The sequence below is a fragment of the Dendronephthya gigantea genome, unplaced genomic scaffold, assembly GCF_004324835.1.
Source record: "Dendronephthya gigantea isolate DGI-Jeju-01 unplaced genomic scaffold, DenGig_1.0 000092F, whole genome shotgun sequence".
Lineage (NCBI taxonomy): Eukaryota > Metazoa > Cnidaria > Anthozoa > Malacalcyonacea > Nephtheidae > Dendronephthya > Dendronephthya gigantea.
Window position 1 is genome coordinate 277,062 of NW_021163102.1, and position 14,149 is coordinate 291,210.

The 14,149-nt window shown below is 36.0% G+C and overlaps 1 protein-coding gene across 2 annotated transcripts; it reads left to right on the forward strand.

The window, feature by feature from the left end:
• Positions 1 to 1,083: 1,083 nt before the first annotated feature.
• Positions 1,084 to 13,450, forward strand: LOC114533512 (transcriptional regulator ERG homolog). Of its 2 annotated transcripts, none has more exons than XM_028555041.1 (4): positions 1,084 to 1,208; positions 10,078 to 10,128; positions 11,661 to 11,923; positions 12,100 to 13,450. In XM_028555041.1, exons 2-4 carry the CDS (start codon positions 10,092 to 10,094, stop codon positions 12,748 to 12,750), a joined length of 951 nt encoding a protein of 316 aa, XP_028410842.1. In that variant the 5' UTR covers positions 1,084 to 1,208; positions 10,078 to 10,091; the 3' UTR covers positions 12,751 to 13,450. The 2 variants fall into 2 exon arrangements, with proteins under 2 accessions (XP_028410842.1, XP_028410843.1); XM_028555042.1 differs by lacking the exon at positions 1,084 to 1,208 and adding an exon at positions 4,468 to 4,622.
• The last annotated feature ends 699 nt before the right edge of the window (positions 13,451 to 14,149 follow it).

Here is a 14,149-nt window from a genome sequence, read left to right on the forward strand (position 1 = left end):
GTGTGGGTCCAAATTATCTGCTCCGCCCCCGTTGGAGAGAAAGGCGTTTTTTAATTGAGCGACTCTAGAAACAGAGAGGTGAAAATGACTTTTTTATCATCCTCCAAAATTGTCACTTTTATCCCATCCTAAAAGTAAAACATATATTCAAATAATTCGAATATTCGATACAGAGACCCGTTGGCTAACTTGGCTATATATATATGTGTTTATAAATATTTCAAAAATTTGCTGATGTTGAAATTGGATACGGTGTGTGGTCCGAGTCAAACTTTCGACTCATTAATCCAATTTATGTCGTTTGTGAGAATCTTTTAAACCGAATTGCGCCGGCGTATCGGATTTAGAATATCTGTGGTCAAAAGTAGCCACGGCCTGTACATGTGTAAGATTGACATCTGGTTGTGCGAACGCGCAATACTGTCGACTCCCGCGGCAAGCATGTGCTTGATTTAAAAAGAGATCGAAGGGGGGTGTATATTCACACATTCATGCTTGCACGAATCTATGAATATGCACCCCCTCCCAATAAAGCTTCTAGCGACGGACGACGACCCATAATTCAATGAAATTTTATTGCTATCAGGGATTATTATAACATGATTATATTTTTTGTAGTTTGATTTTCAGACTGATAACAAATTACTTTTCAAAATTTTTTTTTGCAAACACGCACTTTCATTTCTTCCGTATAGGTCCAACATAATAAAAAAATATTACGTCTATTCTGTATTTTTATTATTAGTTCAAGATTTCAAGCACTGGTTCGCCCGTGCAATAGCATACGGCTACAGGTATAATCAGGAAATATAATTTACATTAATATTGCATGTAATTGGAATTTTTTTTTTAATTTTTGAACTCAAATTGAAACTGCAGCTTTTATTCAAAACTAAATTAGGAAACATTAGATTGTGATTTTACTCGGAAGCTGTAATTCTAGGCGGAAAATGAGTCGGAATCGACTTAGAGCTTTTTTCCAAAGACTTAACCTCTCATTTCCGTGCCATACGGCCAATGTGCGTCACATGTGCGTCATTTGGTAACAAGCAGTGCGTAAAAATTTCCCGTGTTTTCCTTACAGGTTGTCACGCGAATGCGATCTAAGCTATTCTAGGCTATGGCAATATTAAATAACTAGTCAAAGCATTCCTCGAGAATTCCTTCACCCTGATCACGCACGGCATTTTTGGTATATCATTGTTAAGGTATGTGATTTTCATTATTTGTTTGTATAAGTATGAAATACAATATGTTCTATGCGGAAATAATCATTTACAAAATTGCATCGCGGTACGCAATATCGAAATTTCCTTGTCTTGAGTATATACTTCTGAGTAAAGTGTATATATAGTCCGCATTTGTTTAGGACAATTTATAAACCTCTTCAAACGAGAAACATTTCAAAATGAACAATTTCAAAAGCCAATGTGTACTAATGTTTGGCAAAATGCTCCTTAAACGAACAGCGAAAACCTTTTTATTGTTGTGACAGAAAGCCATGCCAGTTCTTGGTTGCCAAGGTTTGAAATCTTGTATTCAAAAAATTCGACCAAATTTAAAATAAAATCGAAAATGAAGTTCCCTGCTTTTAGTATACATATAAAAATTAACGGACTTAAGCGATATCACCCCATGTGAAAGGAGAACGTGCACTAGGAGCCCGGTGAATAAGTTATGTTGTCAACAAGGTCATCTTTATATGTTTCCTCGTGACATTATCATGTATGATATTAAATGTACACGGAAAGTATACCTGCAACTCGAATATTTCCTCGGCTATGCAGCTATTTGGGAACCTATTTATCTATATCTCCTCAGGAAAGATGCGTGCGTGCGGAAAGCCAGCATTGCAGATCAGAGTGCTCCGCGGAAAGTTTAAACTTCATCAGTGAAAATACTTTTAGAACAGAATAAATCGCGCGAAACTTCAAATGTGGGTTGCTTCTGTATTATATATGCGAGTTCAAGATGCACCAAATCTACGACGCTGCTAGTGTGATCGAGGAACCCAGTTTTACACACGGCTCTGGCTTTGTTTATCAAAAAGAGCCTTTAATTTTCATTGCTGTTGGGAAACTGTGGAATTAGAGCAGTTTTATTTCAAGTCCGCGTCGTAGATTTGGTGAATCTCAAACTCACTATATTCAGCATACGATTTAATCAACCCCGATTTCGTGAGATATATAAATTGCGTTTATAAACTAAAGTTGTGCAAACTGCAAAGTGTACATATTTTATTACATTTTATCTTATATGAGATTGAATATTATAAGTGGGAATAATCTATTTTTATATCGCGTATATCATGAACAAAGCAGTATATTAAAGATCGATAATGCAGTTTTAGTTCACTGATTCAGTTCATACCACTGATTCAGTTCATACCGTTTCATGGCTTTCCACCTCCAAAAAATCATCATCCTAGTCGAAAAGGCATGGTTTCAAAGTTTAGATCACAAATATTCTTTAAAAAAGAAATAAGATCATTATTATATCTTCATGCAGTGTATGCAATCAGCGAATGTTACTTAAAGATATTATTTACGATAACCAGTTGGCGAATACTTAGAAATCTATCTATTGATATTTGATATATATGCATGTATTCGGAACCGCTCTAGACCAAATTATAGATAATACAGTAAATGGACGTGGAATCATATTACCTGCGTCATCTACACCCGTTTCCTGTAATCTATCACACGCGGTATGCAAATATGCAACTATAGTTCAATCATTTAGCTTTTCTAAGATATATATATCGAAGGATTTCGTGGTAATTAAAAAAATTCGAATGAAACTACAAATCCTGAATAGTTGTGGAAAAGTATTCACTAGACTAAAATTGCGAGACGCTTAACTTAACATCCATAAGGCAACGCATTGCTCACGGTATGGCACCAGCCAATCGTCGAAAAATTTGGCCACCATAATGGAATTGTCATTTCATGTTTATGGCCCGATGAAATAACTGATATCGCGGCTTCTTTGTGAGATTCTTCAAAGTTTTAGAATTTATAAAATTTTGATCTTAATTTCAAGGCGGGGGAATGTAAGTCTTCATGCCCGACTCATTTCATAGGATGTTTGATGATGGCACTCCTTCGTGAAACTTATGTAAATTCCAATATAATTAAGTCGCGTCTACCAGAATTGATGTCAAACTATCCTACGGCATACAATTCTACTATTTACGTATTTGTGACTGGCTACGCTCCCCTTTTATTCATTTCAAATATTTTCTCACATTTTTTCGTTACTTTCGAAAAATTGATATAGACTTAGACATAGATCAAAAGTTAAGAACTGGCCGTTCCAGCACGTGATTTTATACGATGTCCATGTTGTTGTGCATGGGTAAATGGAAATAAACTTGTTTCACTTTCAATCTATATATACTAACACAAAAAAGAACTTTCGAAACTGAAAGAATATCGCGTCTTCGCCAAAAGTCTTATTTGTTTGGAAGTCAGAGGTTTTTTGTGGAAGGAATTTTTTGTGGAAGGAAGATAAGTTTCTTGTATACGTGTGTTAATAAAAAGTTATTGTATTGAAACAACTTCCTAAATCGATAAAAAATCAATGTTATTGAACGCAATAAAAAACATTTTTACAGACAGAATAGACCATTTCCCAAGTTAACTTTGGTTGGAGTTACTTTGTTATAGAAAACTTGTATATAAGTTTAAGATAGCAACTCAATGTCGAAGAATATAATTTTAATATGCAGATTGCGAGATTCATATTCTGTGACCACTACGAACAATTAACCTTGGAATAGGTCAAATAAAAGTTTATGCCGAATTAGCATATTCTATGAAAACTAGCTATATATACCCGTTATACCATAACCTATGCATGTTAGCTGTTAAGGAATGATTATAAAGTAGGCCAATGGTAATTGTAGTAACAAGAACGTTTAAACTTGTAAAAGACGTAGTACTTTATTATTCTTGACTTCTAGTATTGATCTCAGGTATTAATGCGTAATGATAATGTAAATTCTATTTCGAATCTGATGTAATTTCAGTCCTAAAATGCTGACAATGATGATGCAGCAAACATGTAGAGAATTACCTGGTGAGAACTACATCAGTCATTACTCAACATCAGACATCGATATCCGGACACGGAAAACTACCCTAAATGTTATAAATGTTGATACTCAGGGTATAAATGTTGATACTTATCTATGCCCAGGGTATAAATGTTGATACTTATCTATGCCCCCCTATATGAGTTGCACGGTAAGCCTTTAAAATGCTACGTTTGTTAGTTTGGCGACCTTAAGAGTTAAGAGGAACACGTACGAAATGTGCGTGTACGAAAAGTGCATTTAGTGACCTCGACTGACACCGGAAGATGTCGGGTCTGAAGCTATAAATAAGGTTATTAACATGCTGACTTGCAGTCCGCAATGCGGAACTTATTTGAATGATACCGGATACCATAAGGCCATGTGATAGTCAAAACCTGTTATACTATAATGAGCATTGCAAAGAAGCTGATGGTTAATGCTGATGACTTATATAGAACTTATTACACTCTTGGATGAGTAAATGATTGTTCTTGCAGTGAAACCGACATAGATTATATTTTTTATGGTGATAAAGCGGAAGGTAAATACGAATTATACATTATTCTCCTAAAGCAAGTATCGAATGTCTTGTAGTGCAATGTCATGCAGTGTAAAAATTTCATTTGAAAAGAATAGGCGCATACTGGACACAGTTACTCCTCCAATATATAATGTAACAATAGCGTAGCAGATATTTAACCGCCGTAGTGACGTAGTGGTAAAAAAACCTAGTAATATTCGTCGTTGCATTTTGTTCAATCTATATTTCCCTATATATAGTACTGACCATGCAGGGACGCATGCATGGGAGCAGCTTCTTTAAGTAACTTTAGTAATATATCTTCCTCGTACAAGGAGACTAAAACATGGCCACATACCAATCACTAAAGAAGGAAATGATATATCCAAAAATAAACCAAAGGCTGAACGCAATGAACCCGATAGAAACAATCATTCGAGAACTATGCCTCGTTATGGATTCCTGTTAAGGCGATATGCATATCACATGAGAAGAATGACGTTTAAAACAAGCACTAAAACAGAGCAGCGGCTTCGTAATCACATATATCCCTTTGTAAAAGATCTAAGGTTTATTTACGTTTCTATAGTTAGTCTTTCATAAGTTTATATAAGCATTGAAAAGTTTATATGAGACGGCAAGTGCTTCCTCGACACGAAGTCCCCGAAAAAGAACTTCGCTTTAATCGTTGAAATTCCCAGTTGCTAAGGCGTAATTTGATCCCACGAAACAAATTCGTTGCAGCTTTTTATGTGGAAAGGACATGAATTGTAATGTTCGATGCCGTAGAATATATACTACTTAATAATTTTAGTAACAAATTTACTAGCAAAAGGAATAATATTACTAGCCGAAGAAGGATTGATATTATAGCTATTATAATACTAAAATGGTCGTAGTAAAATTTTAAGATCTGAAAATCTCTCTCAAAAATTATAACGACTTCTTTAATATCCAAGATTCAAGGTTAGCAGTTTCAGTGATGCTGGTTACATGCGTGGTAATCATGGAAGTAGGTGAAACCTATTCAGTGGGTTATCTTATAGTCTTAGAAAAAACTAGAATTTGTTTTGATTGTAAGTTTCCCTCGGGGTACTAGAGTAATATAAACACATTATTAGGCATTGTAGGCAATATTGCTATATAGCTATGGCATGCATGTAATACCAACATTGCATGAACCTTTAAATGAGACACACGTCGCCCGCTGTGGGCAACATGATTTTAGTATATTGGCAAGTAAATAAATTATGACAGATAGCGATGACTTTGTTACTTGATGTAAACCATTCTTTTATGGCGGCCTGTGTGTATGCATAATCATGCACCCGTCATGGACAACATTTTCATGTAATATACTGGAGAAACTGGTTTAAATTAAACCTGCCATGTTACCATCTTGAACAGGTCTTTGTAACCACACCCATGCAGGAATTAAACAATAAAACATTTATTGTAGTCTATAAATATCACTGCGAATAGGCCAGTTATTCCGGCGTGGATCACAAGATCTCGTCTGGGCAATCATATGTCTAAAGCTAATAAAAGAATGCTTATATATAGACAAAAATATAGCAATTTAACTATAGTAATTATAATTATAAGTTATATAACTATACACCTTTTTCCTTGGACTAAGACCTTTGCAATAACATTTTACTTCCCTAAAGCTAAAGCTATAATCAATGTCAGGAACTCGAACGGGGTTGGAACTGTAACTATAAATATTGCTTCAATCAGCGGTATCGAGATGTCGCACAACTCGTATGTTTATAAACAGCTGCAGGGTTTGAATTCGAGGAAATGCAATTGCAATTCACTATCCAGTTTTTTTTATTTCGCAATATTCAGTTCGGCTGCCATTTTTTTTTAATAAATCAGTAATCTAATAAATCAGTAATCAAAATTTGCTATCGAATCTTTCTTGCAAAGATTCTATGAAAGATGTAATCAATACAGGTGATTCAATATAGTTTTATATAATTATATATTAAGGTTATCCTATCAAAACCTCAAGGAATTTTTAGTAGGGCCTTCGAGGAAGTCATTTTTTACGGATTTCTGTGATGCCAAACACCAAATCATCATCTCTCGCGCGCTCATAATTTAAGATTCATTGTTTTGATTTACTAAATCTTACTTTATCAAAGACGATAAAGTTTTATATATCATATTTCTCGCATTCGGATCTGTTCGTCCTCGTTCCATCCACCCACCACCTTGAGAACGCTTCTAGCCTTCTATACACTAATTGAAACATAGGTCTAAATACGTTTCTCTGATTGTAATTATTATGCGCGCGTGTTAAAATATGGACCGTGATGTGACAGCATCCAATAAGAACACCTGCATATGTACATGAGTGTGTAATACATGTTATAAGTTAATGAGTCATGTGAACTCAATTACTCAAGTGTCTGATGTAAGTGTTCTTGTGGCAAAATGCTTTGTCATTTATGGAAAACTATTATACATATTATTAAGCTCGTTCAAATTAAAATAATACTGTCAGGCAGCAGTGGTCTGGAATTAACGGCTATTCCTATATGGGTTGAGAGGAGCAAACTTAAAACAATTCAAATATAGCTTTATTTTGCATTAATATAAAGCATTCGTTAAATGTTGATGGTGGTTTAGTGGAACGAAGGTAAAAGCATGAGAACAAGAAAACTGCAACTATATAAGCATATGAACTAAGGTGGTATGGTACGGCAAGTATATAGTAATCGAATCTATATACCTTTCTGATTTCTGCGGAGACCACGAGCCTGTTTGAAAGTCTAAAAGGGGGAGGGGGGCAGCTGGAACTGAGCTTAAATCTCATTTTATGTCCCACGCAATTTTTTTTTTAACCGATAATTTATCCGTCCGATGAAAAAGTGAGGGAGGGTCCTGTCTTATACCTCGAACATTGCTTAGGCGTGGGACAGGGTGTAAATTGATGCAAACGTATATACTATATTAATGTTTTGTTAGTGCGGCTTTCTAAAGATTATGATACTTATCACTTATGGATATTCTTATGTTACAACCGACACCGCAATTTCTTTTACTGTCGTGCATCTTTTAGCTCGTGTATATACAGACGCCTGAGCATTGGCCATTGTGTTTTTTAATTTCCCTCATCTTATACAGAGTTCTACTTAATTCACACGCCAAAACGCGCCGGAGTACGCGATGTTTCCAGAAATATAAACTTTACTTCTGTCTTCGTCGAGACGCGGTTAATTTCGGGCTGACATTTTCTTCCTGTAACCGATGCATTTTTTAACTTAATATCCCGTCGCTAAGGAATTAAGTGACTATGTTACGTCAATACGTAGGTCGTTACCTGCATGCCCACGCCAGATATTGGTAGGCGAAAAGATATGACTGCTGCTAATTCCTGCGACACGTGCGTTCTAAATTCTCCGGTATTACATAAAAAGAGGTAAAAAAAACTAATAATATATTGTTGAAATGATAACTTGCGTTCCTCGGGATTTTGCTTATGATATACTAAGTTCGCGCATGTATGTTTGAACAGCGGTCAGGATGTTTACGGCTGTTTCTTCAGTTGATTCCCTTTACTGCATGCAAACACCTAAGCTAATGGATCAACATTTCACTCAGAGGGAACTCGTGAAAGCCGAAAGTAAGCGGAAATTGAACGGTGCGTTTCTAATTGTAATATATCAATCTCGCCGGCTGCTATTCGTGACTATTGCTATCAATGTTTCCAGAACAAAGAAAGTTAAAAAACCGAGAAACATCAAGAAATAGCTATTCCTGAATTCAGGCAGCATTATTTTACTTGAGATTATGAATATAATTTTGATCCATGCATACTTGCGGAATTGCCTGTAATACTCCGTATCCTTATTGCGGTATGAATTGTGAGTTAAATTACTGAAAGTGAAAGTTGTTTCGTAATATGCAGGTTAAATCCATACATATTTCAGGATGATTTGAAGATTACGTATACTCAGTTGCGATTAAGGATTTTTCTGATTGTCATGATGTAAACTTCCTGTTTCAGGTCTATTATTTTAAAGACAGTTATGAAACTGAAAAATATAAAGTTAAGCGATTTTAAATGTCAATATTGTTATGTATAGGCTTTGAAAAATGAAACTTTTTTCAGGAAAACCAACGAATTAAGTTTGTGAAACTGCTGATCGGTGAATTTTCTGCGCTCAAATTTCCGCCTACCTGTTATACCCCGTCCTCAAAAATTTTCCTCCAATTCCAAGTAAAACTTCCGGTTTAGTAAATTTTGATTCTAAATTTTGATTTTGACAGTCATTTGCTTTTGTTTTCACTACTAAACACAACAAAACCTGTTGGAGATGTCACGCTTCATGCATGCGGTACCGGATGAAAAGAAAAATAAATTTGGGGGGTTTGTTCTTAATCTGCCTGTTAGTTTCGATTCGAATCAAGGAGAACATTGTATTATACTATGTATATATATATATAGACTTGCAATATATGCATGTGTTTATAGCTAGACATATCAGAGAGCTTTCATCGTCTATAAGCAATATTCTCTCCTTTGTTCGGCTTTTGTGCATATTTATGCATCGGAACCATTCAAATTATTTCGGAAATTCTTCATTATATTATTGAATTTCTTTCATATTTTCTGATCATGCATATATACACGTGAACTGAGAATCAGATTTGGGTACGATTGCATGCACACGAATGAAGTTATATTTTCATAAACATGGCTATTATATATAAAAAGGTTACACTCAATTCAAATGAAACTCATTGAGTATAATAAAACTACCTTTAAGATGGTTAAGGATCACTTAAATGGATTTCCGCGTCTTTGTTCAGAAATTCTGCGACTAAATATACGGAATAGCCCAAAGACTGGCTGTTAACAATAAAACCCTTTATATAGGAAGTTGAACTTCCATGAAGGCAATACCTGCATGAACTGTAATATCTAATAACGCCGAATGAATGCCTTATTTCATTTTCCTTGTGTCAAGTTCCTGCCATAAATATAATACGTGGTAATGAAAACAAAATGCTGGAACTGGAAGAATACGTGGACTGGAACATGCATGCATGTGTAACAAACACAAATAGTCTTTGATTGTCTTGTTCTTCATCTTCGTCATGCGATTTATACATCCAGCCGTGAACTGTGTCTTTGGTTTTCGTGAATCAAAGTTTAGCAAGCACAGACGCAACACAGTCTTTTCTCAGTTTTCAAATGAATTGATAGTTGTGTTTTCCTAGATCATGCGATAAAACCTCTGCACTGAGGTTAGAGAGGGCCAGCTATTTTTATCATAACGTCATATACTGGACTGCTATCACCCAGATTCCAGGTTGCGTAGCCTCCAGGTTTTTGTCTGCCCGCGCCACAATCAAGCTATGATACGGAAGTTGAACCATATAACTTCCGTATAATACATAGAACATTATTTCATCTTCTTCCTTTACCGCATACTCTATAGTTGTTCTCTGTGTTTTCTAGAATACACTGCGACGATGGAATATCCTAACGAAGTTTCTATTAAACAAGAAGGTATGAATGATTTAAGCTCATCTTTGCCGGCAAATTTTACGGGAATAAAGATAGGCTAATGCGTCTTTCGATTTGTGATGATTCAGCGTCAGCATTTAGAACTATACTCTAGACTATATAGTTTGCTGATAAACATTCTGAGTTGTATTACATCGAAATCAATTTAGTGTTGGGATAGACTTGCTGCCGGGGAAATCTACTTCATATATAGACTCGCTAAATTCTCCGCCTGACTTCGTAGATTTTAGACAAATTTGCATGGTTTAAATTGTCATGCAGTATCAATTCTCATTAAAACTGTTCTATCTAATAAAATAAAAGTGTACGAAACTGGTGTATATAGGAGCCAATGATGATAAATATGTTTATATGATAATCTTAGCGTGATTCTAATTCACCATGCATGCATTTATTTATTCTGTTTTATTTGGCGAGAATACACTCCACGCTACAATATGCGCATGCACTGCTATTAGCCAATATACTTTAAAACTTAGTTTTCAATTTTGGCAGGTATAGTACTAGTACTAGTAGTGTCGAAATATACGTATTTTGAGTATTTAACGCATGACTTTGATGAAGTGAGTATATTACATTGTTAAACATCTTCAAAGTCGCACTGGCGTATCAAGCATGCAGCTTTGTAACGTGATTGAATCTTATTGAGTTTTGATGTTCCGTTTCAGTTACGCGAAAAAAATACACTTCCGTGATAGATAAAGACATGCAAACATGCACAGCTTTTCTCGAAAATTTGAAACGCGGATTGACTTTGATTGACATACAAAGTCCCTCTTTTTATAGTGATAGGAATATTTTACAACAAGTTATATATATGATTTAGAGCATTCGTGAATTGTTCCAAAACTGTTCAACAAAGATATTTGAGGTCCAGCACTTTGGGTTGGGTAACGGTTCCCAAAAGTGACTAAACCGGCACAGTGCGGAAATAGCGGGAAAATGAAAACGAAAACCCTTGCAAATATATACTCTATTATATATCTATACCTAATCGACAATAGGATTTTTATTTTAACATGCAATATACGTTGGCGTCGTCACATATTTGGATATCGAAATGACTTGACGGAAATGAAATATGAACGGGATCAAGTTTCTCATCAGCCATTCAAAAAGGCTAATTCGGTCACGTATCAATTTAACATCGAAATCACGTTTTTATAAAACCACGGCACGGACGCGGTTACTGCATGTAGAAATCTTAAGAAATTTCGTTTATAAGCTTTCATTAGGACGTCTGGAACTTGTCATTAACTATCGGATTTTTTAGTCCTGAGATGTACTTAGTTTTAAAAACTGATATCATGCATGTATACTGAAATAATTCTCTTAATCAAAATCTCTTAAGATTAGGGATTTCACGGGACATCCGCGACATCGTCTATATCAGGATGTAGTAAAATGCAAACGCAATGAACGAACCAATGATTCATGCAAACCTACTGCATGGAGCTTCCTGTTTTTTAAGGAATCAATGGCTTTGTGGCTCATTATTTCTCTGTTGTATTTAGAAGGGGGAGTAAAAGAGAAGCCAATCAAGCCGTGGACTTCGAAAAATGCTATTCATTTATGGGAATTTTTACTGGAGTTACTTTATGACAAAGAGTGTCAATCTCTGATATGTTGGACGAAAGCTGAAGAATTTGAGTTTAAATTAATGGACCAGGAAGAGGTCGCACGAAGATGGGGAAATCTCAAGCAGAAACCACGAATGAATTACGACAAACTGAGTCGAGCTTTGCGCTATTATTATCAGAAAAATATTATTAAAAAGGTAAGTTCATTAAAGGGCAAACCGAAAAAAATGACAGCCAGGTGGGTGTGCAAATTACCGCCTGGCATATTTCAAAACCTTAATCACTTATTGTCGCTTGCATCGTACTCATTGTTTTTAATATTTACTTGGACTTATAACAGCATGCATTATTAATGTAATTCCATATTTGATAGGTCAACGGGCAACGTCTCGTGTACAAGTTTGTCAATCTACCTCATGGATACAAACCTGTCAAGAAGCTAGGAGCAGCTCGACTTCGTCAGTTAGCAAATCACCGAAATGACGACAGCAAACAGGTTCCAGTTGCCAATGGCGACGCAACTCCTCCAACGATGGCGACGAAAACATCGGTCATTAAAAGTGTCTCAGATGTGATTAAAACATCTTGGGAAAATTCGCCAACCAATCAAGAAATGCTGCCTTTGACGCGTGAAGTGTCGCCATGCCATCGTGAAATGTCACCTAATACTCGGAACAGTCCGGTATCGGCTATCGCATTGTACGAACCGATGTCGACAGTTACAGAAGGGCATGTGAGTTCACCACCAGTATACCTCCAGCCAGTCACAACGCTTCCTGGTAGCTCGAAATTGTGTGCATGCTATCCATACACTTTTCTTCAACCAATCACGCGTGCGCTAGGTGCGGACACCGTGACCAGACAAACGTTTACCGTATTACAAACTCCGTGTTGTGGAAAAGTCGCCCTCACACCCTTGTCGGGTCATCCGGTTATTTTTAGTGGGGAATCGCCAGCGATAGCAGCGCCGGCATCAGTGCAAGTCACGAGGCCCGAAGGCCGAGCACAAGTTATTGAAGCGTAGGACTTTAGCAAGAAAGAGAACATGCATCGCATAGTCACGAACTGTAGTCAATAGCTAACTAAGTTGCACAAGTCATATTGAAGTTTAGCTTCGGCTGTAAACAGTTTCAAAGTTGCCGAAATCCTTGTCAAGTTTATTTAAGCATTTTGTGTAATATTGGTTGGTTTAGGTCACTGTGTGCATTTTTCCTTTCCACATTTCAGAGGTCAGTTTATAACTATATGAATTTTTGTTCACTGACCTTTTGAATATGCACTACACTACTGTCGCAGTGCAGGAATAAAAAGAAAAATTACTGATCAAATAAGCTAGGCCAGTATTATTACACTGAATATATAAAGATTAAAACGAGAAGCGAGTTACTGGAATGCACACTTAAGAACTATTATTCTTACAAAGCCTTGCTTGGTATAAAACGTCTACTGTTTGAAACTTCAATGTGATATTTGCAAATAATATGAGAGTAGAGTAAACTTAAGGCGATTACGATTAAAGTTAAAGTGAATATCAGCATATCAGATAAAGGTTAAAGTGAATATCAGCCAGTTCGGAGTTGATAAAATGGCAGTGCTCTCTTCAAAAATATTCAATAACTAGTTGCCCTAGGCCCCATGATTTCATAAGCTATATCTATGAAAGCCCAAACATTGATATTAGAATATATTTAGCTAAATTATTTATTCGTGACTATATTATAAATTAAAAAAACCTGGTTTTTTACTTTCTTTATGTATTTGTCAATCTCCTACTTAGAGTACTCCAGCCGTTTCTAGTTGTTTAGGCAGTTGACAAGCATCCGTGGTTACGCGCATGCGCAATTGCAACTTCGAACTGGCTATTGGCTAAGTACATAAGTAAAAACATAAGAGTAGTTGGTGGTAAATGATTAGAACGAATGACAAGGATTATGTATAGAGAAAGTCGTTAGCATTTTGACTAATGACCGTAGAACTACAGAAGTACAAACGGAGACGGTGTAAAAATTTCGGGATGCGACTACCTTCTCTCTTTAACCATTCCGTCTTTCCTCCCACCCTCCGAGAGGGCCTGAGTGCCCAGCTGACTACTCCCTGGCACATCTATCGCACAGGAGGATGGATTCCCTCGAGGACATAGTTGAAAAGTAGAGTTATTATTTATGAACACATGACAGCATTTATTCAAGTCGTGTTGAAATTACATTTTAGTTTTACCGTTTTATAAAACTTTCCGCTTTAATTTATTTTAAACAAAAATACACCATTAAATACTTGTAGAAAGACATTTTTTGCCCGTGTTACATTGTAGTCTACACTTGGGACAGTGTGACTTACTTTCCCTGCCTTCGTCTTTTGTTTGTCATGTAATTACCTATGAAATCACCTTGACAAATCATACAGGTATTGGTAACAGTTTCTAC